This window comes from Urocampus carinirostris, chromosome 12, assembly GCF_059441175.1.
Source record: "Urocampus carinirostris isolate Australia breed hairy pipefish chromosome 12, RoL_Ucar_1.0, whole genome shotgun sequence".
NCBI classification, from domain to species: Eukaryota; Metazoa; Chordata; class Actinopteri; order Syngnathiformes; family Syngnathidae; genus Urocampus; species Urocampus carinirostris.
Genome location: NC_142360.1, coordinates 25,236,067 through 25,261,718, shown reverse-complemented (window position 1 = coordinate 25,261,718; position 25,652 = coordinate 25,236,067). Strand labels below are relative to the sequence as shown.

At 38.2% G+C, this 25,652-nt stretch overlaps 1 protein-coding gene across 1 annotated transcript; it reads right to left on the bottom strand.

Annotated features, from left to right (window-relative positions):
• Window positions 1-1,551: 1,551 nt before the first annotated feature.
• rexo1 (REX1, RNA exonuclease 1 homolog) lies at window positions 1,552-25,652 on the bottom strand. The gene is made up of 16 exons (XM_088350168.1): window positions 25,349-25,652; window positions 18,616-20,360; window positions 18,429-18,524; window positions 17,148-17,361; window positions 15,981-16,102; window positions 14,590-14,727; window positions 14,396-14,516; window positions 13,296-13,421; window positions 11,593-11,733; window positions 8,581-8,694; window positions 8,440-8,513; window positions 8,233-8,343; window positions 8,041-8,156; window positions 6,706-6,844; window positions 5,163-5,283; window positions 1,552-2,996 (listed from the first exon to the last, which is right to left on the bottom strand). The coding sequence occupies exons 1-16, from the start codon at window positions 25,530-25,532 to the stop codon at window positions 2,908-2,910; spliced, it is 3,651 nt and encodes a 1,216-aa protein (XP_088206294.1). The 5' UTR covers window positions 25,533-25,652; the 3' UTR covers window positions 1,552-2,907.

Genomic DNA, 25,652 nt, shown 5'->3' with positions numbered 1-25,652 from the left:
CCAATAATGAAATCGGTATTACATAGTAACACATAGTGACAACATTATAAGTTGTAATATTAGAAATGCATATCAAACTGGATGCCCTTTGCGCTGATTAGTAACAAAAAGTAGCTGGACGCTTGTTAGCGAGCCATTCTCATTCAAATTTCCTGCCACAATGTTTATGTGATCTCGTTTTTTTCACTAAAACAAGGCGTGCGTCAGGATTTATGCCATACGGGCGCCACAGAATCTAGGACACTTACCAAAGCTACATTAAAATCATTCATAAGTGAGAACCCTTAAATTGAAAAAGAACAACGCAATTACCAATCAATATTGTTGTTTTTTTACCTCTAGGAGTCGCTAAATAATACACACTGTCCCTTTAAGAGCAAAAGAAGAATATGAATAGATGAATAGAGAGAAATTGAGATATAGTCAGGGTTTCTACTCATACCCTTTTAATGGAAAAGGTAAACAACCCAGATGACAGAAATACAAAAAATGAGCTTATTTACAAAATTCTGTGCGATCATTATCCACCAAACAAACCTCGTACAGACCCAATTTTATCATACAGAACAGCGAGACTCACCTTTCAACATAAATTTAGAGCAGAGCACACGGCACTGAAAAGTACAATCTTGTCCTGCAAATATATTAAATAGTCATGAACAAACTAAACATCATTGAAAATTTTAGTCAAGTAGGAAACGTTCAGCCACAACTTGATACCGTGATAAATGATCCCCAAAGGAACAGGAAGTGGATGTGTCTCCGTGGTAACGCTTCAACAGGCCAAGGGAGCAATGCACTTAGGACAAGAAATAAATGACTTCCTTACGAGTTATCCATCCAATAGCTGCACTGCTTATTCTCAGTAGGGTCGCGGGGGTGCTGGAGCCCATCCCAGCTGTCCTCGGGCAGTGGGCAGAGGACACCCTGAACTGGTTGCCTTACGAGTTCACTTAACACAAATAAAGAACTTATACTCAAGACACTTTTTCTAGTGCAGAGGTTGGCAAACTCATTTAATTTTTATCACTGACGACTGAAGACTTCGAAAATCAGTTCTGGATTTAGTGTCGTTGACCGATTTAGAAGACAAACCTCCACTTCCATAGGCTAGGCTAAGAAGGAACCGTGCATGAAGTCAATGAGGCTAAGCGTAGTTTAATTTTGAGAATTCATTCATTTTTTACTTCAACTCATTTGATACCATTGACTTAATACGTCCCCCCTAAAAAAATCGGTGTTATATTTGGTGCCATTGAAAACTTTAGATTTCAACCCTTTATTTTCAATTTAAATAGATTAAATAAAGGCTTTAGTCCAGGGGGGTCTCAGACTCAAATGACTTGGGGGCTGCTGGAGGTAGGGTCTGGGTGAGGGTCTATGTTTTTCCACAACAAAAGCTCTGGTAAAAAAACATGATCACAAATATATTTTAAGATCTTGTATATAATCTTACACTTCAAGATGGCACTTTTTAATGGCATTGTGCATTATAGATACATTAAACAGACATTGTAATCATTTTCCTTATAAAATAAATCAATCAATTCATAAATCGCATGGTGAACACATACATTTAACTTTTACATAAACTCAGGGGCCTAAAACGGTCCTCCTGGCCACATGTTGGGGAGCCCTGCTTATGCGGCACCATCCCATATGTTCACGAAAGTTAAAAATGTGATTAAAGTAACGCATATTGCCACAAGAGCCTTTATTCAACCTACATCAATGGAAAATGGAGAATAGACAACTAAAACCGGCACCTTCATTCAAATCTGGTTTTCGACGTCTTTAGTTGTCTTTGGTCGTGAATGAGTTAATCCGGTCTGCCAAATGAAAATGGTGAAAAACAGACAAGTAGTTTGAATACAAATCTGCCTTGTTATTCCCGGGTTACCTTTCACGTTTCTCATGCCCCATAAAAATGTATTTTTGATGCAACCTTAATGTTTCAAGGCCGAAATTAGAACGGCTTGCTACCTTTCCTTTGTCCTGTTTTTTTTTCTTTTTTTCATTAATTTCTCGAGCTATTCATGAAACTTTTTGAAGTCTCATTTGTCAGTTTATGAATGAATATTATCATAGGACCTGCTTAAAAAAATGTAAATATTACTTTTGAGTGTTCCAAAACATTAATTTATGAAACGGTCTATTTGTAAAAATAGGTTATTGACAAAAAATCTGTTCATAATATATATTTATCACTGGTCCTGCTATCACAGTTGCTGCCTACTGGGTTTTTGTATTGTGTCCTATCTTGTGTTGGGTACATTTTGATATACAGTATTCTCCTTCGCATATTGCTAATTGCACTACTTTTAAAATTATGTCAGTTTTGAATTTCATAACACTGTGTAAAGAAAATAAAAGGTGTTCTATTCTTAACAAATGCATACATGTATCTCTGTGTGGACATTTATTCACAAATGCAAAAAAAAAAATGGAATAGGCCCACATTATGTGTTTTCCTAACGTATTGCCGAGATACTGGTTTCGATTCCATCTGCGGATACAGAAATTCAAATCAATCCTTTCTGTGCCAGATTTTTGAACTCAATGCGGCCTACCAAATCAAAATGTCTGGCCACCCCAATCTTGTGCAACGTGGCCTGCCTTAGAAATGAGAAAACTCCTTTTTCCTTCTCCTGAGGACAAAACGAGGCGTTTCTGATCGGACTGCTGTCGAACGCCTTAGGCAAAAAATTGTCTCGAAATAACAACGAGCGAATGCACTTTGACTCCCACACAGATGGGGACTGAATTATAAACACAAATAACACTGATAACAAGTACTTCTATTGCTTCTCCTCTGGTCTGTTTGTGCTCAAGACAAAGGGGACCTGTGCCGGTTTTTGCCAAAATCCTTCTTCGGCATAATGTGAGGCCGGAAGGGACGGCGTGAGGTCATCTCTTGACTTTTGCGTCCTCCTTCAGCTTCCATATCATCAGTTCCATGCAGGCACGCGCGTCTTCGCTCGAGTCGTGGCCATCCACTGAAAACCGAGAGAGAGAAATGAGAGCTATTTTGGAAAATAGCACTGAATGAATGAAAGTAGTGAAATCTATTATGAGATCACGTGACTGCCAAAATTTGTCCTTAGAAACTTGTCCTGGGATTTCTATGAATTCAGTTCAAGGATAATTAACCGCTTAACAATCCTGTGAAATTCACCTAAAACCCCAATCCAAGTAAATTGAATACTGTTCTTGAACTGTTTGGAGAATATTGGCATTTTTTTTTAATCTCTTTTGTGTAAAACTGACATAATCACTGCAAGTGCTACTAGCATTGAGTAATCTGAGTTGGAACACACAGAAATAGGTTTTCATTCTCGCCCATTTTTCTTTTCAATCAAATCCCTGCAAAAGAGTGTAGCATAGGCATCTTAGCTGGAAAACAACTGGGACAATAGCATGAAGCCTCCTCTGGTCGCAGGTCAAATCTGATCACCATCTGAAAAACTTAACATAGTATTTTCCCCTTTTTTTAAGGCTAGGTCTATGAGTTTACAAAAGTGGCAATTTAAAGATGACCAGTTTACAGCTTTAAAACCTCTGCAATCGTGTATTTTTCTCATGGCCAATTTTTAGACATTGTGAAAGAGTTGTAAATGTTTTGACTTTTCTTTCCAGAAGTCAATCAACGATTGTGAACATTTGCGCGTGACAATCGCACGTCAAAATAGATCCCGGGTTGCAATACACATGTTTATCTTCGGTTCTGATTTGAATACACCCCATAAAATTGCCTAAATTTATTGGTCACTATTGACCAAAGATTTCTGCAGCCAAATTAGGTAATATACCTTTTTTTTTAAATACAGGCCATCATAGGCTATGGCCAGAAGATGGTGTCAGCATGCAGAATATTTTGAAGTTACAGAAACCACCTTTGAGAAAAGGCACGTTTGCATCATAATTTATAATAATAATAATAATAATTTCCTTGTATTGTCATTCTGTGTAACAATGTACACAGAACGAAATGTCGATTGCACCTGACCCGTTGTAGCGAGCAATGTATATTCACTGTTGGGACACTTTATGATCAAAAACCCACATAACAACAAGTAAGCACCCAAAAACGTCAGCCAAGCACTCAGAGCAATTTGATTGGGTAAGCGGTTGGGGTTGGTGGATCTCTGGCCACACATCCCGTTCCCCTTCTTTTCTCGCCCAGAATTCTTCGGTGCATAAAGTAAATACATTAGCATACGTCTGGTTTGCTGAATTTTGGGACATTTTTACAAACAAACTTCGATTGCACCTTGTTTCAAAGCCATTATTTACGGAAGAAATTATGGTCAAAATGAGCCTCAATGATCATAAAGTAACAACGGGAGGAAGACAAATGTTAAGTGGTATATCTGTTGGTATGGGACACAGGCTCTGGCATTATTATGTTTTCATAGATTTGATCAAATCATCAGTTTTATAAATGTGCTGGAGAATTGTTTTTTCTAGAGAGCAAGTTTTGTGGTTTTGTTGAATTTTGTCTTGAAATATATGGTGTGGCTCACTCCCCAAAAAAAAAAAAAAAAAAAAAAAAAAAAAAAAAAAATATATATATATATATATATATATATATATATATATATATATATATATAATGCTTAAATGCCTCCTTGAGTCCAAAAGGTTCCAAACCCCTGGTTTATTCTGTTTTTGATATTGGACACCTTCAAAAGAGGCCAATATTCATTTTGACCATCATACCTCGCTGTTATTCATTATCGTGACTATCAGCCAACAATGTTGCAGTTCTTTGATACCCGCACCCTTTAGGGTGGATTTGCTTTTTGTAACCTAGGAGATTTGTTGAAACAGGTTGGAATTTATTACCAGAAGTTTGTTTTTTCTTCTGTTCTCCTTGCAAGTTCTTAATCAATTGATATCGCCTCTCCTTATTTTGAGTGTCTACTAGACTATAAACGCATCATTTTTTGATTTTTCTTGACAACTCTTTACAAAGGAGTGCAGTTAATGGCAATATTTCTTATCTTCACAAACTGTTACAGAATTTGTGTCACTAGTGTTTCAGTTTTTCAGTTGGCTACCAAAAATGTTTTGGGGGCACTTGGCTCAAACGTATTTCACATAATGTATCAATATAAAGCCAAGACCAGTAAACATCTTTGCTCCCAAGTCATTTTCCTCACCGCTGTCCTGGATGATGCGGCAGAGGTATTCGGCCATCAGGTTCCTCAAGGCGCGTTTGTAGGGTAAACCGAGTCTGTGAGGGAACACGATGGCTGTGTCTACCACTGAACTGTGAATAAGCTGAAATAGATCAAAGCAGATATTGAAAAATGAATCAATTCATTTATCCATTATCACCTGTTAAAATCTGGCCCTGAAGGGCCGAATCCATTCATGTTTGACAGGCTCCTCTCATTAAGTCAGCTTTCTGTGGAGCTTGCTTATGAATCAGGCGCTTATGCAGTGGGAAAAGTTCAAAACCGGGATGGTTGTGGCTCTTTAAGATTTCAATTAACGTGTTTTTACGACCATATGGCGCACATAAAAGTCTCAGATTTTCTTCAGATCGTGCTGTGCTGTGTATGTGGTATAAAGCGGCGGCCGTAGGTGAGGACACCATGTGGCTGTGTGGGAAGAGTGGGCGTAACCGCTAAAGGGTGAAGTGTGGGCGTGTATATAAGACTAGGTTCACACTGCAGAGCTTAATGCTCAATTCAGACTTTTGGGTAAAATCCGATGGTTTTGTGAGATTGTTCAAGTTTCCAACTAAATGTGATTTGTATGCGATTCCCTGTGACTTTTATGTGTCTTTAGTGTAACTGCAACAGTGTCCCACTTGTGCAAAAGAGGACATGTGACGTCACTCGCTATGCGTCCATTGTTTGCAGAAGTACTCATGGATGCTAACGCCATATTGTATTGTGCTAAAACCTCACTTTCCCTACAATGAATGCTTTCCTTAATCATGAAAACCAAGCAGGCGAGAGAGAATTGAAGATTAATGAATCGATAGTTTGCAAGCGGATGAAGCTAAAAAAAAGAACTCCGACAAGTTTTTATCTGTGTGTTTAACTTTGTAAACATCCTTTATATGTACCACTTATTCATAGTAGGTTTGCAGGGTTGTTGGAGCCCATCCCAGCTATCCCCAGGCAGTGGGCAGGAAACACCCTGAACTGGTTGCCAGGCAGTAGCAGGGCTACTTTGTAAACAATACTTAATCAAACCGCAACCCAACTCAGTTTTGCCCCCGTTGTATTTTCAAATACGCACACATGTAAGCTTGTCTGTGTTGTGTAAGGCAGTGTAAAATCTTACTCCCCTTCGCGTGAACGCGCACTATAGTTCCGACAGGCGTGCATGTCCCAATTGCATTCTGTATAATGTGTTTATTAAGGCATATTGATTGGTGTGAATAAGACAAAAAAAGCGATCGCAGTGTATAAAATGAGTTCATTAATATGCAAACTTCACCAACACAGCATAGTTTTCCCGAAGGGGAGTCAGATTTTGCAGGCACAGCAGAGGGCACTTATACCCTATTATGCTGTACGCCCTGTGTAAATACAGAAATAGAACTAGCTACGGAGACTGCGCCTTTTAACATGGTGCGCCCTATGGTCGTGAAAATATGGTAAACTGACATAAATTCCATCTCAATTAAGGCAAGAGGCAGACTACTGTTTTTTGTTTGTTTGTTTTTTTAAAGCAGTGGGTGTGTACCTTGAGAGCAAGCAGGTCGCTTTCCAGGCTGTGCCCCACCAGGATGGAATCTGCACTGAACATACAGAGCAGTACAGCCTGGACATCTCTCAAGGTGATGGTGGTGGCATCCAAGTCCTCCGCTGTCACGCCAGAAAATCTTTAAAAAAGAAGTTCAAAAAACTAAAAATATTGTTTTGTCACAATGCTATTTACAAAGTAAAGATAGTCACTTTAGTCTGTTGTCATACAGAAATTTGTCAATGCCTATCTAGTCATGCTTGTATGAGTTTTCAGACATAAGTTATTCTTCAAGTCATTTTCATCTCTTGTATTTAATCATATTTAATCCACTTTATAGTGTATAGTAATTTATTTTGTGATAAAAACACAACTTGTTGATACATCCATTCATTTACTGTATTTTCCATAGTTATAGATTGCCCTGGAGTATATGTTGTAGTTTTGGTGGAAATTTATTTGATAAAGTCCAACAGCAAAAACCTACATGTTAAACTTGAAAGGCAATCTAAAATTAAAATAAATTAGAGAGCAACGGCCTGAATAAGTGCACAGTATACGAAAGTTACATGGTTGACATGCCTGACTATGTCAGTAACGACGTAACAGTGGATCAATTTATTATAAATATATATGTATGGGGCTACAGCTATATACAATGCGCATACTGAACAGTAAAAAAAACAAAACGCCCCTAACCATGCTCACAAGTGCCCCCCGGTGGTTGTTTGGGTCACTGATCAAATATAAATAAAAGAAACGAGGTCTCTGACAAAATAAATGCGCCTTAGCAGAGACAGGCAGACGCATACTTACGTGGAGGGTATTTAGGTAACGGCTTCAATGTAGCCTGATGGAGTGGAGAAAGAGTAAAGTTTCTTCTTCACAATATTACTCATGTAAAGGTAAAAAAGTATAGTGATTTGAAAATACTGTTAGAAGTAAAAAATGTCCCAAAACTTACTTGAGTAAATGTAATGGAGAAAATGTAACTCGTAACTACCCACAGAACTTATAAACAATGCAAGGAGTCAGGGTTAAATTGTGGCTTTTAGAGCCCAAGAGAGGGATTGTTGTAATGTTGAAATGTGTCACTGCTTAAGAGTTTTTAGGAGGTCAATACATTATTTTAACAAGTAACATATCAAATTAAAGAGGCAAACTTAATATTTGTACTACGTTCGTCTCGCATTCTGGAGCGTCGCAACAGTTTTTAGATATTCTTTCGGGAATTCCGCTGCAAAACTTATGATCAATCTGAAATATAGCTACACACACACACCAAAAACATTAAAAAGAAGAAAAGTGTCTTTCGGATTTCGCAAAGGAACGTACCGTGTGTTGAAGTCAACTACTTGACTTTCAGGTTTGACAAAAGTGTCATAGATGACTTTCAAATCCGAATTTATGACCGTTACTCGTGTCAGCTCCAGGCCTTGCTTTGTGTAGCACTGGTTACAAAGAGACAGAGGTCAAAGACACTTTTCACATGAAAAAAATATGTTTCAAATATCATATGTGGCCTACCATCTCGCAATCCAAAGCAAATACTCCTCCATTGCCATCTAGTGGGATATCTTTGTTGAATGTTGCCACAAAGCCATCTAATGACTCTTTACGGCCATCTTGAACATGTTGCTGTGTGGAGAATAATCCAATAAATCCAGCTTCATTTACACAACAATCACATGAAAATGCATTTTTAATATCTTTGAAATTAAGTTAGGAGGATACCTGGGCCGTTTGGCAGCCGGCAGAGCCCACGGCGCCTGCGCAGCAGTTGTAAACGGTCTCCCAGGCTCCGGCAACTGCCGCCAGACAACGGTGAAAACTGACCTCAAAGTTTTTTCAAAATTCAAATCAAAGGCTTCTTACTTTTCTTCCTGTTCAAACGTCCCCAGTGAAAAACGCATTCTTCTTTGCGTAGGCAATTTCCCCTGGCATTGACTTTATATTCTGCACCACATCTGCAGCAAATCTTGCTGAATGCTACAAGCATATTAAAGAGAACTTAGACTTAAACACAACTATGCAGACAGTAAACATTTTTCAATTATACATACATGAAAATAAAACACGGATTAGAATTTCAAGATGACACAGAACCTATACAAAATAAATACATTTCAGAATGGATAAGAGGGAATCTTCAAATTTTGAAAATGCTTCTCTAATAGCATGTAAGAGAGGCAGTGGAAAGTGATTCTTAAACAATGTTAAAGGATTTATGAAAGACCCTTTTTTTCAATTAGGCACAGAACGTAACGTGTTTCTCCCAACAATCATGCAGAAATGTTGCAAAATATTCCACGCGCCATGGATCTCAAGGAATTAATTATCAAAGTAAACAGTTTACCCTTATACCATTTAGAGCTGTGACGTCACAGGAAGACAACGCGAAGCAAAACAAACTGCGCATCCCGTTGAAAAACTGACAGCGAACGCAGTAAACAGGGAATGCATAGGGCTAATTTCAGCTTGGAGTAATTGGAACTTTGCTTGCATTATTACTGGGGGATTTCTGACTGTTTTGTCAGAGTTTCTTATCAAAGGGTACATTTACCATGTACAGCATGTGTTCCTTTTTTGACTTTGCCTCATTTTAGGTATGTGATTGTGACTTTTCCTCTCATGTTTTTCGTCGCTTGTGTTGAAATTCATACATTATTGTTCAGATAGCTCCCAGTGAGTGTGCGGCCTCCTGAAGGCTTCCAGTTTGTCTAGGTCAGCCCCGTTAGCAGTCGGCTAGCTGGCCAGCTGGCTAGCCGGCCTGAATGCGTGTAAGAGCTTGAACCCGGATGTAAGTAAGATAGACAGCTTGGCTGCGCTCATCGATTATATTTGACAGTCGTGGATGAAGTCCGGAAGAGAGCGTTACTTTTCTTTACTACACAGGCAAAAACTATAGTGTGCTTAACTTAATGTTTTGTATTGCCATTAATGCACTTCACGTGCGCAGCTATGATAGACCTCCATGACCATAATTGGCCAAATCTTGCTGAATGTAGTTTCATATTTGTGTGTATTTTCTGTTTATACTAGCTACGAATTACTAAGTTGAGCTAAGAAAACGCCACCTGATAGGAATGAGTAATACATTTTTTTATAGCCAAGGCATGAGTCCTATTCAGTATAGGGGGACTTGTATAAAGTATAGAAGTGATGCATTCTCAAATGATGAACACACACATAAACATAGACGTATGCACTTTCTGCAATATCCATGTCAGTATTACGGTGCTTAAAACAATATCTTGTTATTATAGTAATTTTAGTTATTATTGACCAACAAAGTAATTATTGATTGATTGAGTGATAAAGTAAAGCTGTAGTGTTTAACACTACTACTTGTCAAAGACATGTTAACCGTAAACCAAATCAAGACACGCATAAAAATGTTTACATTCTGAGAGTTTTGTTAAAATAATTAAAATATTGCAAGCAGTAAAGAAAAAAAAGGTATTGTTATTGTTTAGTCTCTACAGACTAGATTGTATCAGGTATCAGTATTAAAAACAATTATGATGCATCCCGAATAATAAACATAAAACAACAAGGTAAACCACAAAAATCGACGCATATTCTGTCTCTCAACTATTTTTTCACTTTTTATTGGAAACTACATCGATAAATAATATATGACTACATTTTTTAAATTCTGCAGAGCAATAGGCCGTATAACATTTAGTTTATGAAAAAAATATTATCCCAGACAGTTAGTTGTTTGTCATTTCATTTAATTTGTCAAATGCTTGTACAGACGCTGCCCTACTTATGAACGATCATTCGTAAGTTGATTGTTCGCAAGTTGCTTCAGTGCTATATTTTGTAAGGATTAAATAAGTATGTTTAAGGCTTGTATAAGTAACCTGGATTGTTTTTAAACTGAAAAATGTTTAATGAAATAATATGCTTTATAACGTTACAAAGCATAGTACTGAAAAACAAAGCTACACATTAAGCGTTGACATTCTGTGGTCTGTGACGCCCTTTGAGACTGCTTGTGATTAAGGGCTAAACAAACAAACATGACTTGACTAAAAAAATAAATAAAGTTGAGTTTAACTTACTTTAGGAAGACCGTGATAAAAAGTAGACGAAAAAAAGCAATCAAACCCTTTTCTCAACCGCATCAAGCTTTCTTATTCCACTTTCTTTTCAAAAGAAATGGCTTGCCTCTTCTTTAAGCTTTACACCAACCATTGAATGGATGCACGAGATATGAAACGATAAAAATGTTAAAGTTCTAAGCGTGCTAAAGATACAGTGCAGTGTATATACACACAAACCACGAAGTAGAAGCCGGATTTCTTCTTTGCTGTGGATGCTGGGTGACCTCTCAGAGTGCCACCCAGCGGAAAGAAGCACTACAGCACTGTCCTCTACTCAGATAAAGGCGCACACAACACAAAATCTAACTTACAGCAATGTCCGACAAATTTTTGACATACCGAAAAAAAAAGGTTTGTATGTACCGTTGTTCGTAACTCGAATGTTGGTAAGTAGGAGAGCGTCTGTAAGAAAATGGCTTTATTATTTTTAACTGGCTCTCACAACAATGGGGACCCATCCCTCAAAGAGCCCTAACAAATAACAGGAGAGTTTACTCACTCTGATCATTTTTCTCAAGAGCAAACAAAAACAGGTATAAAAACCAATAACAGCATGAGATCTCTTTTTTCATACTAGACGCGTGTTTGATAGCAAGAAAGACAAAAAACAAACTTACCTTAAATTGATTGCGACTGGCAAAGTTACCAAGCTTGTTTTATTTACAGAGAAATTAAGATACTTAAGTCGGGCTGTTCTAAACCTTCGCCAATAAAACAATCAAATTTATGTTCAAAGTCCCAATAATTCATTTCTTGCTATTTGATATCTACTTACGGTCCGTGGCGACCTTCTTTTCTGGGAGGTTGAATATAATGGCCTTCCCCGCAACCTTGGGGTTTATTCGAGGATATCCATGCTCTTGTAGCTGCTCCTCTGTCATCAAATATGATTTTAACTTCCTGTAAAGCGCAGCTCCTAAAAGGTATCAAGAGTAAAAATTTCAATTGAGGTGATTTTGATTCACAAACCTTTGTTGTGTTTCAGCGCAAACACATTTATACAGAATGTATTTTGCTAGCAAACAAAAGGAGCTTATCAATAGCTTTACAAAAAATATGTCACGAAAACAAATATTCAAATTGTGGACTATTGCACCACAGGTATTAAAAAATAAAATTAAAATATGTGGAATATTTGACCACCAGATGTATTGTATCAGGCAACAAAAACTTTTCATTATTTTACTACATTTTAAAGTTGTATTGCCTACTTATATAAGGCAACAACTACTGAAGGTTTCCACAATTCCAATTTTTTCCCAATAAAACAGAAAATTGTACTTGAAAAGATCAAAGTAATCCCCTTTGACTTAAAGAATTCTGAAAATAATTCATTAAATTAACTTATTTTACTTAAAAGGGACAGTGTGTAAAACTTAGTTTCTCCTAGTGGTACAAAAAAGCTTTTATTCAGAAAAAAAAAACCCATTGATTTTAATATTACACAAAAATACATTAAAGATTATATAAAAATATCATTAGGTAGAGATTTTTTTTTCTTTTAAATAGTGGAATTCAAAGTCAAGTCGCCGGCATGTTTGACTGCCGTGTTGTTGCTTGTTGTGGCTCTGGATTTTGTTCGCATTAGACAACAGTGCCATCTATTGGTCAAATATGACACACAAGGGCTTTAAAGGGACAGTGGGTATTATTTGACCATTAGATGTCACTGTACTGTGTAGTGTAACTGAAAACAGGTGCGACAGAGCACACAATTGTATTTTACACATTTTTCTCGCCATTTCCAAAAATGGCCCTTTGGAGACTACCAGTTAACAGCACTAAAATGTTTGCAACTGTGTATAAGACTTTTTAGACTTTGTGAAAGAGTTGTAAATGTTTGACTTCTTAAACCCTGGCGTAGTCGTGGTGTGTAAAAATGAATCACAAATGGCATTGCGCACGTTTATTTTGCGATATAATCGGAATACACACTACAGTGAATGGCTGCGTATTGTTCTGTTCAGAATTTCAATCGAAGTTTAAAAGGTGGAGTGTGTCACTTAAGGTGTCTTAAAAAAGTTGAAAGTAGAATATTTACTCTATCAAGTATGTGTTATGAAAGCCTAACTGAGTTCAAATAGCCCATGCTTACCCTTTTTCTTACTTTTTTCTGTTAGGGGCGGAACACATTAGGAAAAAGTAATTGGTGGAAGAAAGGAGGGGGAGGAGAAGGATTCATGCTTGTTCCGAAATGATTTTGTCAGTGTAGCATGCAAATGATAAAATTTAGAAAAGGCCTGTGTCAAATACAGTCCAAATACGAACCCGACCCCCTCCAAAATGACAAAAAAAGAAGAAATATGTGAGAGTGTCGAAGAAAACCAAGCGCAACATGAGGAACTTGATAGAGGCTACAATGATGACACAAGCAAGGACATGGCAGCAGTGAGTAAAAGACAAATTCCATACAGCACATTAAAGGCATTGTACGGTGGACGGAAAAAAAGCAGTTAAAATATAAAAATCAAGACTCACCATTCAGCTTCTCTTCTTGCGGTTTCCCCATCCTATTAACAGTGAAACTCGTCGTAGCTGCAAGACGGCCTCCGAGAACCTCCTGATGAGACTGCGCTTTCCGAGAAAGAGGTGGCCCTGACTTTTCTGTGAAACAACATAGACATATGCATTCAAAATAAAAAAAAGAAGAAACAACGAACGGTACAGAGGACCCCTCGCTTTTTCGCGTTTCGGTCATCGCTGTTTCATTACTTCGTGAATCTGTAATTGAATCGCCTTTATTGTCATTAATAAAGGTATCAAGTAATTGTTTATTGTGATCAGAGAGAGAACAGTCAGTCAAACATCCAGGGTGGGCATGTCTACGTCTCTGAATCATAACAACATCAGCGTACGGCTACAGCTAGAGCTAGCTTATTACATTGAAAATAAATTCATTAATTAAATCAGAGTCTGAAAAAAGTCAGAAAAGCGCAAAGAAACGGCTGATCACCACCGGGTGCTGCATAAATTGTTATCGGGTGTGGGAATCGACTGAGGCGGCGTCGGGAGAGAAGGCAACAGCAAGGCTGCAGATTCAGCTAGGGTAACAACCCTCACAAACCGCCCCTGGAGAGCCTGTATTTTAGCAATGCCCGATCCATTAACCATGAAATAAATGACCTGGAGCTACAACCCGTGGGAAACTGTTACTTTTCGGGCGCTTTTATTTTAATCATTGCAGACACTTTGGTCAAATCAAGATATACTCAATGCTAGCGCGCAACTAGCCACCCACTCACAACTGCAATCTTACTCTGAAAGAAAAAGCCCTCCAATTTTGTTTTACTTTTGTATAATGACAATAAAACTATCCATTCAAACTCAATTATGTGTTGTGTGTTATTTGTAGATCTAAAGTTGTTATTTGCGTTACAGTCGGGGACGTCAAGTCCGTAATGACGTAATCTTGAGGTAAGTTTAACGCTTTGGGGCCTTTTTGAAGTTGCGACACTACTTCCCAGATTTTCACTTTTCGCGGTTGGTTTTGCTCCTAATTAATTGCGAAAACAAAGGAATCTCTGTTTCATGATTGAGCATAGACATCTGTGATTCAATGAATGACTGTGCTGACATACTGATGGCATTCAAAGAGTTCTTGTTTTGGCTCCTGAGCTTTTTAAGTGTGTTGACAGCTAGGTTGAGATAGATTTTCTTGTCGTTACTGCGATCATACACCAGTTTTTCCTCATCCAGACCCTAAAATAAAAGAAGACTTTAATTAAACTGTGTCAGGTAGACACTTTTTAGAAAAAATGGCCGACATATTTACCATCTGGAAGGCGACGTCCTCTGACGGGCAAAATTTGATGCACTCATCTATGAAAACGTTAAGGTAGCGCTGGCGGATAATGTTTGGGATTTTGGTGCCAAACTCGATAGGAAGGATTGGACGTTTCATTGAAGAACTCTGATTAAGTAAGAACACAGGGATTGTTTGTTATGGAATTAGGTCATATTCAATGCGAAAAATAAACATTGTTTAGCCTCGGTTCACTCACCGATTTTCATGTTACCACTATGAAATGTATTTATATTACTTAGGCTATTTTTTACACAAGTGGACAGAAAGAGTGCACAGTTCTTAAAAATAGAGAACCCCACAATGGTCAATTTGGTCACTAAAATACCTTAAAAGGAAGTTACATTCAAAATAGAACAGGGCAATAAATCACATTATTCTATTAATTTGCCATTTTAAAACTGTAACCCTAACTCGAAAGTCTTTGAGAAGTTAGTTCAGTTTTTAATATTGAACACCTTTAAAGAAGATTGGATAGGATGCAATTTCGTTATTTTAACTTACACCTCACTGTTGCTCGTTTCTTGACTATTTGTACTGTTTACATAAATCGGCCAATCATGTTGCTGTTCTTTGATATGCACACCCTTTAGGGCAGATCTCCTTTTGTAACCCTTGAATAAAAAGAAAGGGACCAGGGGAAGGCTTTTAAAACAAGTTGGAATTTCATATCTGATGTTTGGGCTCTCTCCAGTTCTCCATGCAAGTTCTAAATCAATTGAGGTCTTCTCTCCTAATTTTTAGCGTATACTAAACTTTTAACATTCATAAAATCGCAATATATATTTGGTGTGTAATTGTGATCAGGCCAAAGATATACTGTAAATACTGCATAATGCCATTGGGATGTGAAAATTATGTATCTGTATTTTAGTAATTATTTACATTTTTTGCTGCATGATGTTTACAACACCAATATTCCATTGGGTTTATTTTGAATGACTGAAAATATTTCCAAGCCCTTATTAAAATTTAAAATTAAATAACAAATTTATTTTGAATCGTCAATCAACATAAATACAGTATTAATTTGATCTGGACACAAATAAGATTATACATAAATGTAAATTTTGAGTTAGCCACTTCCGTCAAATACTGAACCTTCTGCAAATGTCAAAAATATGTATTGATTCTTTCAGCTCCAAGTGATTTCAGAGAACATTACAAGGTTGTCGTTCAATAGGGGAATGGTAAATTTCATACATTTGCTACAAACAATAGCACCATATCAGATATAGGTAGTAGAAAAGGGATTTAGAGGAGATATCTGACAGCAGTTGTCAAAGTTATAATGGAACATGTACAGGATTTTCCAACTATATTGTTTGGATCGTGTCTTGGGGATTTAAGAGAGGAGATACCTTCATAGTCGGTGTATGAGCCACTCGTTTTTGTTGAGCGGTGGTGGTAGTCTTGGACATAATACCCGCAGTGGTTTGGGTCCTCACAGGCAAGCTGCCCGCTGGTTTAGCATCAGACGAACCTGCTCAAATTTTCAGTGTAAGTAAGCCAAAATATTTCGCTTTAGTGGAAATGTATAACTATTGCATTCAAGGAAATTAGGCATTAAAATATCTTTTTTTAAATTGCTTTTCAATATGTATCACAAGGATGCAATGACACAGCTGGTTTAATTTCCAAAATTATTCAAACTTTTTGTCAAAACAGGCACTTTTGTTAAAAATCTTTAATTTTAAAGAGCGTGGACCTTTAAAAAGTTGCCGTGTATAAAAAAAAAAATGGAACATTTTAAATACTTAATGCAAATTAACTACATTTTGACTTTGCTGGGACCCATGAGATAATGTATGCCATTTCCAGCATTAGTATATATATTTCACTATACCAGAAAATAAGTTTCATTGTCTTTATATAAAAAGAAAAAGTTAAAGAGTATACAATTTTGTTTTTATTTACAACATTACCAAAATGATTTACCTCTACTACTTTCCTGGGCTATGGTAGACAAAAGAAGGAATCTTAATTAAGGCACTTGTTGAAGATGTCTTGGTAAGAACAACTTTATATTTAAATTTTAAACTCTGGCTGCATTATAGCCTAAGTTTTATGAGTGGTGTGCTTATTTTTTTCCTATTGATTAAATGTGCCTTGGCTTTAAAATGTTAAGAAACACTAGTATAGAGACAGTAACAAACACGTCAAACCATACCCCCCCCCAAAAAAAAAAAAAAATTGCACGTTTTTGCATTAATGGCACATTATAAAACTAGATTCAACTGTAATGTTCACAGTAGATTTGTACTCAATGAAGTTTTCAAATATGTTGTCTTTTAGAGGTAATGCAATTACTGTGGAAAAAAAGATGTACTGGTAGCTATATCACTACTACACTGAAAACTACCACCAAGACAATCCTAACCTTCCAGGAAAACAAAAACATTCTGCAAGGCCTCTTGCATTTAATCTCCTTGTAACATATACACGATTATATGAAGTCTTAAAGAAGAGAGCACAGTGCATACAGTATTATTACAATAGAAATCCATGGGTAATAAGACATAACGTACTTGTCTTTGAGGATAATGACAATGCCATGGGACGGTGTGCGATCCTCTTCCTCTCTCCTGAAGAGCTTGGGTTGAGTGTGCTCGGTGTCGATGGCTTGATTGAAGCAGAAAGCTGAGCAGCCTGCTGCTGCGCCATCTGCATGCGCTGATAGCAAACCTCCTGAGCTGTAGGTCTCCTGTACGGCCGCACTACAGTCTTCGGCGGTGCGTCGGCCTTACAAAAAAGGAAAAATAATTCTCTACGTGGTGCTTATGAAGCCTCTGTGATCAACCCTGGTTCTGCACTAACTTCTTCATCAATACAGTGCCTAACGAAAGTGCTCCCCCCATGAAAATTTCTAATATTGCCACATTTCACACTTCAAAACTTAAAGCTTAAAAAACTGAAAACATTTTCTAAGAATCACCAACATGTGAGACACAATGTTGAAGTGACACCAAGTTGTTTCAACAACTTCTATTATATTTATAACGAAAAACTTAAAAGTAGATTTTGCAAAAATATTGGTCCCCTGTTCTGTCAGCCCAGCCAACTGACTCCAGAAGTTCCATGATGACTTCTGAATGATCCAATGTCGACCTAAAGGTCTAATAATGACAGAGTGCGTCTCATTTTAAATGCACCTGCTCTGTGATGGGCAAAGTATAAAATATTAACTCTAAGAGGGACAATATTTTTGCTAATCCTAATTTTCTTTTTTTTTTCATTTGTTTGCACAATATAAAATCCTGATATCCAGGAGGGGGAGGCAACAAAAGCCTGGTGGCCTGCTAGGCTTATAACATTGACTAATGTAAATGTCGCGCCGCGATTGACGTGGATGGATGGTGTTATGAGTCGAAATATAGTGGAAGCTAGACCTCTTGTTGTTGATAGGAATGAGAGGGGAGGTGTTGTAAAAGGATAGTGGGATGTTTAGACGTGTTCTAAGAAATGGGCAGGCACCTTCATGATGCGGCAGGGGTAAACCAGTGAAAGCTGTCGGGCCCTGCTGTTGAACAGAAGAGTGTGTTGTGTCACCCTGACCCAAGTGACATGGCCGCTTTCTTGTGTCCCGTTTCATCTGGAGGGACAAAAGCACGACCAACTTGGGTGCCGAGGTGCTTAACTTGCTTGGGTGTTTGGGCATTTGGGTTGGCCATGGTGTGTTTTTCTTCCCTTTTATTATTTTCTATGTTTTTCTTTATGTGTTTGTCTTGCTGTCGGTCACCACTCTCGAGGGATAAGACCAGGGTAGATAGATAGAATCTGGAAACACAATAAAGATGAGGTCAACTTACAGTTCCCTTGGCAGCAAAGTGTGAGACTCTCTTCTTCTGACCAGGGAAGAGCGTGGTTAAATTGTTCTCAGTGTTATCTTCGGACTCTCTGGATGGCTGAGATTGCACACAAAGAACATGCGACTTCAAACATTTTACCAAAATAATCATTTAACACATATTAAAAATAGATCAAATACAACAATACCTGATTAGCATGGCGTCCTTTGTCTTCCTTCTTGACATCCTTGGATTCATTGAATATCCGTAGACACTCTTCCATTGGATCTGAGTCAAACTCATCCTGGAAAAGTGACAAATCAAATACGTCGTCTGTAGTTGTCCCGCTCTCCTCTGCTGCTTTGTCCTCCTCGTTGTTGGAGAAAGACAGAGCAAGCGCTGAAGCTTGTCCCTTATTTAACTGTCTTCTCTTCAAAGAATCAGCCGATTTTCTCACAAGTTCTTCTTCCGACTCATCGCTAACATCCACCGTGATCGGCTCTGCCTCCTCTGCGCTCTCATCTCCAAAAAGATCAGCGTGACACAAAGGTCTTTGTTTTTGTGTGACGCTTTTAACTCTTTTAGGGCTGGCGCTTTTATTCGTTTTACCTCGACTGGTGGAAACAACTTTGGTCTTTGGGCTGGTGCTTGAAGAGCTGCTTTTGCTAATTTTCTTAACATCTTTGTATTTTTTTCTGTTACCTTGTTGACCGTTTTTGTGTTCCTTCTTCGGCTTGCTTTGCTCTTCGTTCAAAGTCTTAGACTTCTTGCTTTTATTTGCGTGGTTCTCCATTACCTTCAGTTGTTTGCTGGAATTAACTTTTGAAATTATCTTTTCATCATTTGGTTTGCGTTCTTTGTTAACTTTTTCAGGGGTTTTAACTTTTACAGTGTTCTTTTTCTCATTGTTTTTAACAGAAGTGTTGTTTTCTTTTTTTAAATTGTCCTTTTTCTCTGACTTCTTTATTGAGTCTTTGCTCTTATCTTGGCTCCTTTTTTTGCTAAGAGATGTTTGGCCTACTTTTGCCTTGTCGGACTTTTCAATCTTTGCCTTCTTTTTCTCTGGCCCCATCTTTGTCTCCAAGTCCTCCCGATTTCTGTTAGCATGTTCCAAACTCGTGCCCTCTTCTTTGTTCTCCGTCTCAACACTGTCTCCATTTTTTGTCATGCTATTAATTTTTTTCTGCTGAAGACTACTCAGCGAAGTGGGTCTATACTCAGTTCCAGAGCTCTCATCCCCAGAGTCGGAGAATGTGTATTTGTTTGTGTCTACACTCAGTGGCCTTGCTTTTCCCACAGCCTGGAGACCAGCATTATCTGAGACGTTGAGTTTATAAGTATCTTTTCTCTTTGAAATAACATTGCATGCACTGCTATTGCTCTTGCGCTTGACTGCAATCCCTGCAGAGTAATTGGAGAGTGGGTCATATTCCATGTCTGTGGACGGCCTTGATGTATCCAAAGTGTATTTACATGTTGAGGAAGATATCCTGGATGTGTACTTTGTACTTGTGAGTGGTGAAGGTACTCTAGGCGTTTGAGTTCGAGATGGATTTGTTTTTAATGAAGTAGGAACATATTCCATGCAGTTACTATTGCTTTCTGCAATGTCCGAATCAAGCGTGTACTTGCTGCAACCAGGGGTGGGATTATATCCTTGTGACGTAATTTGGTAACTGTCAGGATCGTAGGCCAAGTGCGCTGTTCCTGCTTGACCTTGAGCACGATCAGACGAAGACATAGTTCCTCCGCTGGGACTGTATGGCTCATCCCCAATCCTGAACAGCGTCTTCCTCTTCCTCTCCACCTCATTTCGGACTTCTTCAATAGCCTTGTTGACCATTTTAAGGGCACCAGAGACAATGTCCGTGACATCTTCCGAGGGAGGCGAAATTCCATTCTCGTGCTCTTGGGGCCTCACAACTTCAGGTTTGAATGGGTCATAACCTTGATCTGCAGGAAGTAAATCAAGATACTTTAAGAACCAACCAAAAATAATTCATAGTTGCCACTGATTCGGGTTCATGGTTAATGTGTGTTATTTTTAACCAGTGGTGAGCTTCAAATTTTACTTTCCGAAATCAAAACGTGTCTTAAAAACCCTCAAAATGTTACCTTAAAAGGCTGAGTTTGTGGAGATTGCTGCCCAGGAATATGGCAATGCTACATTCATCCCATAAAATAAATACTTCTTTTAGTTTCCTGACACATATATTAATGCTATGGGAGTGAAAAGCATGGGCTATTCATTCATAATGAAATGATCTGATCTGCATTTATTTATTTGAAATGATCTGCATTTATATAGCGCTTTTCAAGTCAATGACTTCCCAAAGCGCTTTACATTGTGCTTCACATTTCCCAATAGCGGCCGTGATCTGTGCAGCCATGTAAGGCGCTAACCTGCTTATTGGGGGTATTGGGGTTTCAGTGTCTTACCCAAGGACACTTCGGCATGTAACACGGACAAGCCAGGATTCGAACTGGGATCCCTTAATCCTAAAACGATCGCTCTACCTCCTGAGCTACTGCCGCCCCAATAAGAATATGAACTGAACACTGACGAATGTGCACATAGGCCAGAAAACAAAAACAATGTGATGATGATATGATAATATTGGTAACGATCACAGATCAGTAACATTGCGCTCCTTTTCTGAAATAACCCTCTAGTTTCTTCCTTTTCGTAAGCAACTTGTTTTCCCCATAGGACAGTTTAAAGCCAAAATCAATTCAAAGGATTGTTCATAAGTTATACCTGTATTTTGAACGGGCCCCAACTAGGGGTGGGTGATATAACTATATTAGATTAGTAGGACAATTAACGAGATTAAGTTGTAATAAAAAAAGTACACTATTATAAAAAGTACGAGATTGTTAGACCATTTATTTATTTATTAAAACCCCTTCTGTTCAGTTGAGTTTAAATCTGTGATAAAATAATTCATTATTTTTATTTTAGGTTCAATTGTGCTATTATTTAATCTTTGAACTGAATTTAATTTTGACAGCAGCACCGTAAAACACACACACACAAACAGGGCACGTACATGCATTTAACAATCATTTAGTCGTTTTATTTCATTTAAGTGCCTTCTTGGTAGAGTGAAGACAGCTCGTGCTAAAGTGCACTGAGCAGAAATACAGTAGTGTGGTTTCAATTTGAGACTTTTTGTTTACGTCCGTGCACATTGGATACAAATTTATATGTTTGCACTATTCAAATTAAAACCAGTTTGGATGGCATAGCTGGCTTAATATGTCTATTATTTTTCTTATTGTTCACTATGATAGGAAAATGGTCAGAAATAAGCAAATCAGGGGAAAAAAAAACATTTAAAAAAGAATCCTTATGGAATCAAGACAGTGATTTCATTTTTGTCAAAATGGTGATATTACCTTTTACCCTAACGCCCACCTCTAGGCGCAACTATTCTAGAAATGGAGGTTTGATAAATAATAACATTTAGCAATTTTGCATTGAGAAGCAAATGCTACACGTTTATATCTATCTTAAGGGCTGCCATTTGCTTCTTGCGATCCACACCGAAAAGGGCATGAACGTTGATCAGGCCTCAGATAGGTAGAAACATCGCTCTGCTTCAGAAAGCAGGGGGACCCTGAAGGGTTGAGCACTCTGCAATTAGCGACTAGTCGGTACAAACCAAGCCTCCCCATAACACATACACAGGATTTAATATATTTTTAACAAATAATAATGATGCCTTTTTCCAGTATATTTGTAAAATTTCCAAGAAGGGATGTTCAATACTACTTTTTTCAGAAACATACAAGCGCTCAACTCAAATTGTCACCACTACTGAAACCAAGCAACATAAGTAATCCTATTCTGCTATAAAACCTCAATCCCAAACTAATTTATCTAAGAAAAAAACAAATCTACAAAGTTGCATGACAAGCTTCACTTTTTCTAACTCCCAATTTTGGATTGTGAAACGACAATAACAATATATTTAGATGAGGCCGTGTATCAGTGATGTGCATTCAGGAGGCACCCCCGCTTATCCTCAGTAGGGTCGCGGTCGCGGGGGTGCTGGAGCCCATCCCAGCAATCATCAGGCAGTGGGCAGGGGACACCCTGAACTAGTTGCCAGCCAATCGCAGGGCACACAGGGACAGACAACTCGCTCGCTCATTCACACCTAGGGACAATTTGTACCGGCCAATCCATGTGCATGTCTTTGGAATGTGGGAGGAAACCGGAGTGCCCGGAGGAAACCCACGCAAGCACGGGGACAACATACAAACTCCGCAAAGGAAGTCCAGTAGCTGGATTTGAACGACCACAGGAGGTTCCCAAGACCTTAGAACTGTGCCGCACACGCGCTAACCACTGCGCCGCCGTGCTGCCCCAGTTGAAAATATAATTAACAATTATTTATAATTGATCTACACAATTCCTGGATTTCGTTTTTCAAAATCACGAATATTTCACATTGAATTATGGATATTATTAATACAATTAGTTTAGGTATTCTGCGCAGTGTGTCCACAGATGCAAAATAGGCATGCAATTCTCCTGCCTCGTAGAAGAAGGTGATGGTGGGACCAAGGATTCTGATTTGGCGCAAACTTAACCCCAAGACAATAGAGTTGCTTATAGTATCTGCAAGGCTACAGCGAGTAAAGCCATGCAGTCCTTTTTTCTTGTTGTACAGACTTGTTTTTTAATTTTTATAATCAAGGATTACCTATCTTCAGTGTATAATTTATTACTGTCCTGAGTCTCTGCAGAGCGAGTCACACAATTCTCTTGCGTCATGGAAGAAGGCAATAGTGAGACAAAATATTCTGATATGGTGCACACTTCAGCCCCAAAACAATAGAATAAGAGATAATAATAGCAAATTGACAGCAAGCAAAGCCATTAAGATATCTTTTTCCTTACCTGTCAAGCTCCAGGGCTCCATGCCCTTACAAACTGTCGTATTTTCCCTTACAAAATACAAAATAAACTTACACCATATATTTTTTTCCAAACCTTTATTTATGTAGTTTAACATGTTATATTGTACATGTGTTTCGTTATATCATATATATTGTTAATTAACATTTTGTTGTGAGATCCTGAGTTGCTCGACATTAATGAGGTTTATTATAAGAAAAAAGTTAAAAACTTAAGTAGCTTGGATGTTCACTGTAGAGGGAAAGAATACATGCAAATATAATTAAGTAGAATAATAATTTCCTTATTCAAATTATGAATCAATTTTCGGCATTAAATTATTGTTGGTAATATACTGATTCAATGGATAACCACAAACCTTTTTTCATTTTCTCATTTTATACTACCTTTTTTCTTAACTTCTTTATACAACATAATCATTCCTAATATAATGCATCAAAGCAAGTGAGCTGTTTGAGAGCCGGCTCTCTTTACTGAGTTGAGCCGAAAAAAAAGGTTCTCTAAAAAGAGACGGACTTCCTTTCACTACATCAAACCCCTCGCTTCGTTTGCAACGAAAAAAACGATAGTACCGAGATAGAGGCTTCCGCGGCGAACTCGTTTGACTTGATTTATTTGCCGTTTCGTGATAGTTGGTGTATACCGGATGGAACACATAATTGACAAATTTGCGTTTTTCCGTACATATTTTCTTGTACGTCCTACACGTCTTAAAATGCATAATAAACGTACTTTGTATAGCAAAACCGTACAGGTTGACAGTTATGCTTTTTCTGATTTCGTGACCTTCTTCCTCATGGAAGAGTACCCATCTATTGACTATTTTATTTGAAAGGAGCAATGCATTTACTTAATTTACAAGTTAAGGTAAGACAATTTTTGTATTTATTTCTTTTGCAACAGAATGTATATTGCTTTCTTGCTTTGTCCATCAAATCATGACTAATATGTAAGTTGATTTATATGAAAGTCAGACACGAACCTCACAGCACATCAATGCTTGGTATAGACCAGGAACCCGTTTTGGTAGGTTCTCATCCATCCACTTAAAAAGAAAAACTGTACAAGTTTCTGCAAGTTGGTGTAGGTTTATCTAAGCATATTTTATATGTTCCATGCAGGACAATAATCTTTTCGGTTTTACTGCAGAGAGTATACTTCCCGTCTCGACTACTGTAATGCACTACTCTCCGGTCTCCCCAAGTCCAAAATCAAGAGTCTTCAGCTAGTACAAAATGCTGCAGCGAGGATTTTAACCAAGACAAGAAAGTTCACATTATCCCGATTTTAGCTAACCTGCATTGGCTCCCTGTTAGCTTAAGATGTGATTTTAAGGTTCTCTTGGTATTATACAAAATCATGCATGGACTTGCTCCCTCATATCTTTCAGATTTAATTTCCCCCTATGTTCTGGTTCGTTCTGAAAGTGCTGTGGTCTACTGGTGATCCCAAGAACCAAGAAGAGTTCCGCAGGTTCGAGAGCGTCCTCCATCCAGGCCCCGGTGCTGTGTAATGCTCTTCCCCCTAAGATCCGATCTGCAACCTCAGTAGAAATGTTTAAATCGAAGCTTAAAACACACTTCTACTCTATAGCATATGAATAACCTATATTTTTTCGTTGACAATATCTGTGTATTATTTGTAATTGCAGCATCCATTGCAGCCTGGTCATCCTGAAAGGGGGATTACCACATGTGCGGTCCCTTCTCAAGGTTTATTAATTTTACTCATGTTGAGGTTTTTGAGTTTTTCCTTGCCCTCTTGTTGGTTTCAGATCAGGGGATGGTGTAATAATAGTCTGTGCAATAACCTGTGCAGCCCTTTGAGACTCTTTGTGATTAAGGGCTATACAAATAAAAATGACTTGACTTGACTTAATTGATTACATCCAAACTAATAGTTGCAAATGCATTAGTGAGAAGATGCTTTGGCCATGGTTCATTCGTCCTCGTCGGCGAACATTTCCCCGGCGGTATCTTGGCCAATACTTAAGACTAACAGGACATGGAATTACCTTTTTGGGTGTCGTCGAGCTTTTTCTTGTCGACAGCAGCCTCCAGGTAGCTCTGCCGTCTCTGTTGGCTGTGCCTGAAGTGACAGTAGGGTCTGTTGCACCCATTGCCGCTGCCTTTGCCCTCCGTGTATTCAGCGTAAAAGGGACAGTCAAGCCCACGGAAGAAGCCGGTGGATCTCAACATTCTCCCCAGATATTCCTCTCATGCCCCTGCCAGGGTCGTTGGGCTGTCTCCTTTCATTGGCGGGATATAAAACAAAGTCTAATGAATGCTAGGACAATAACAACTTCCCTACTGCGCCAT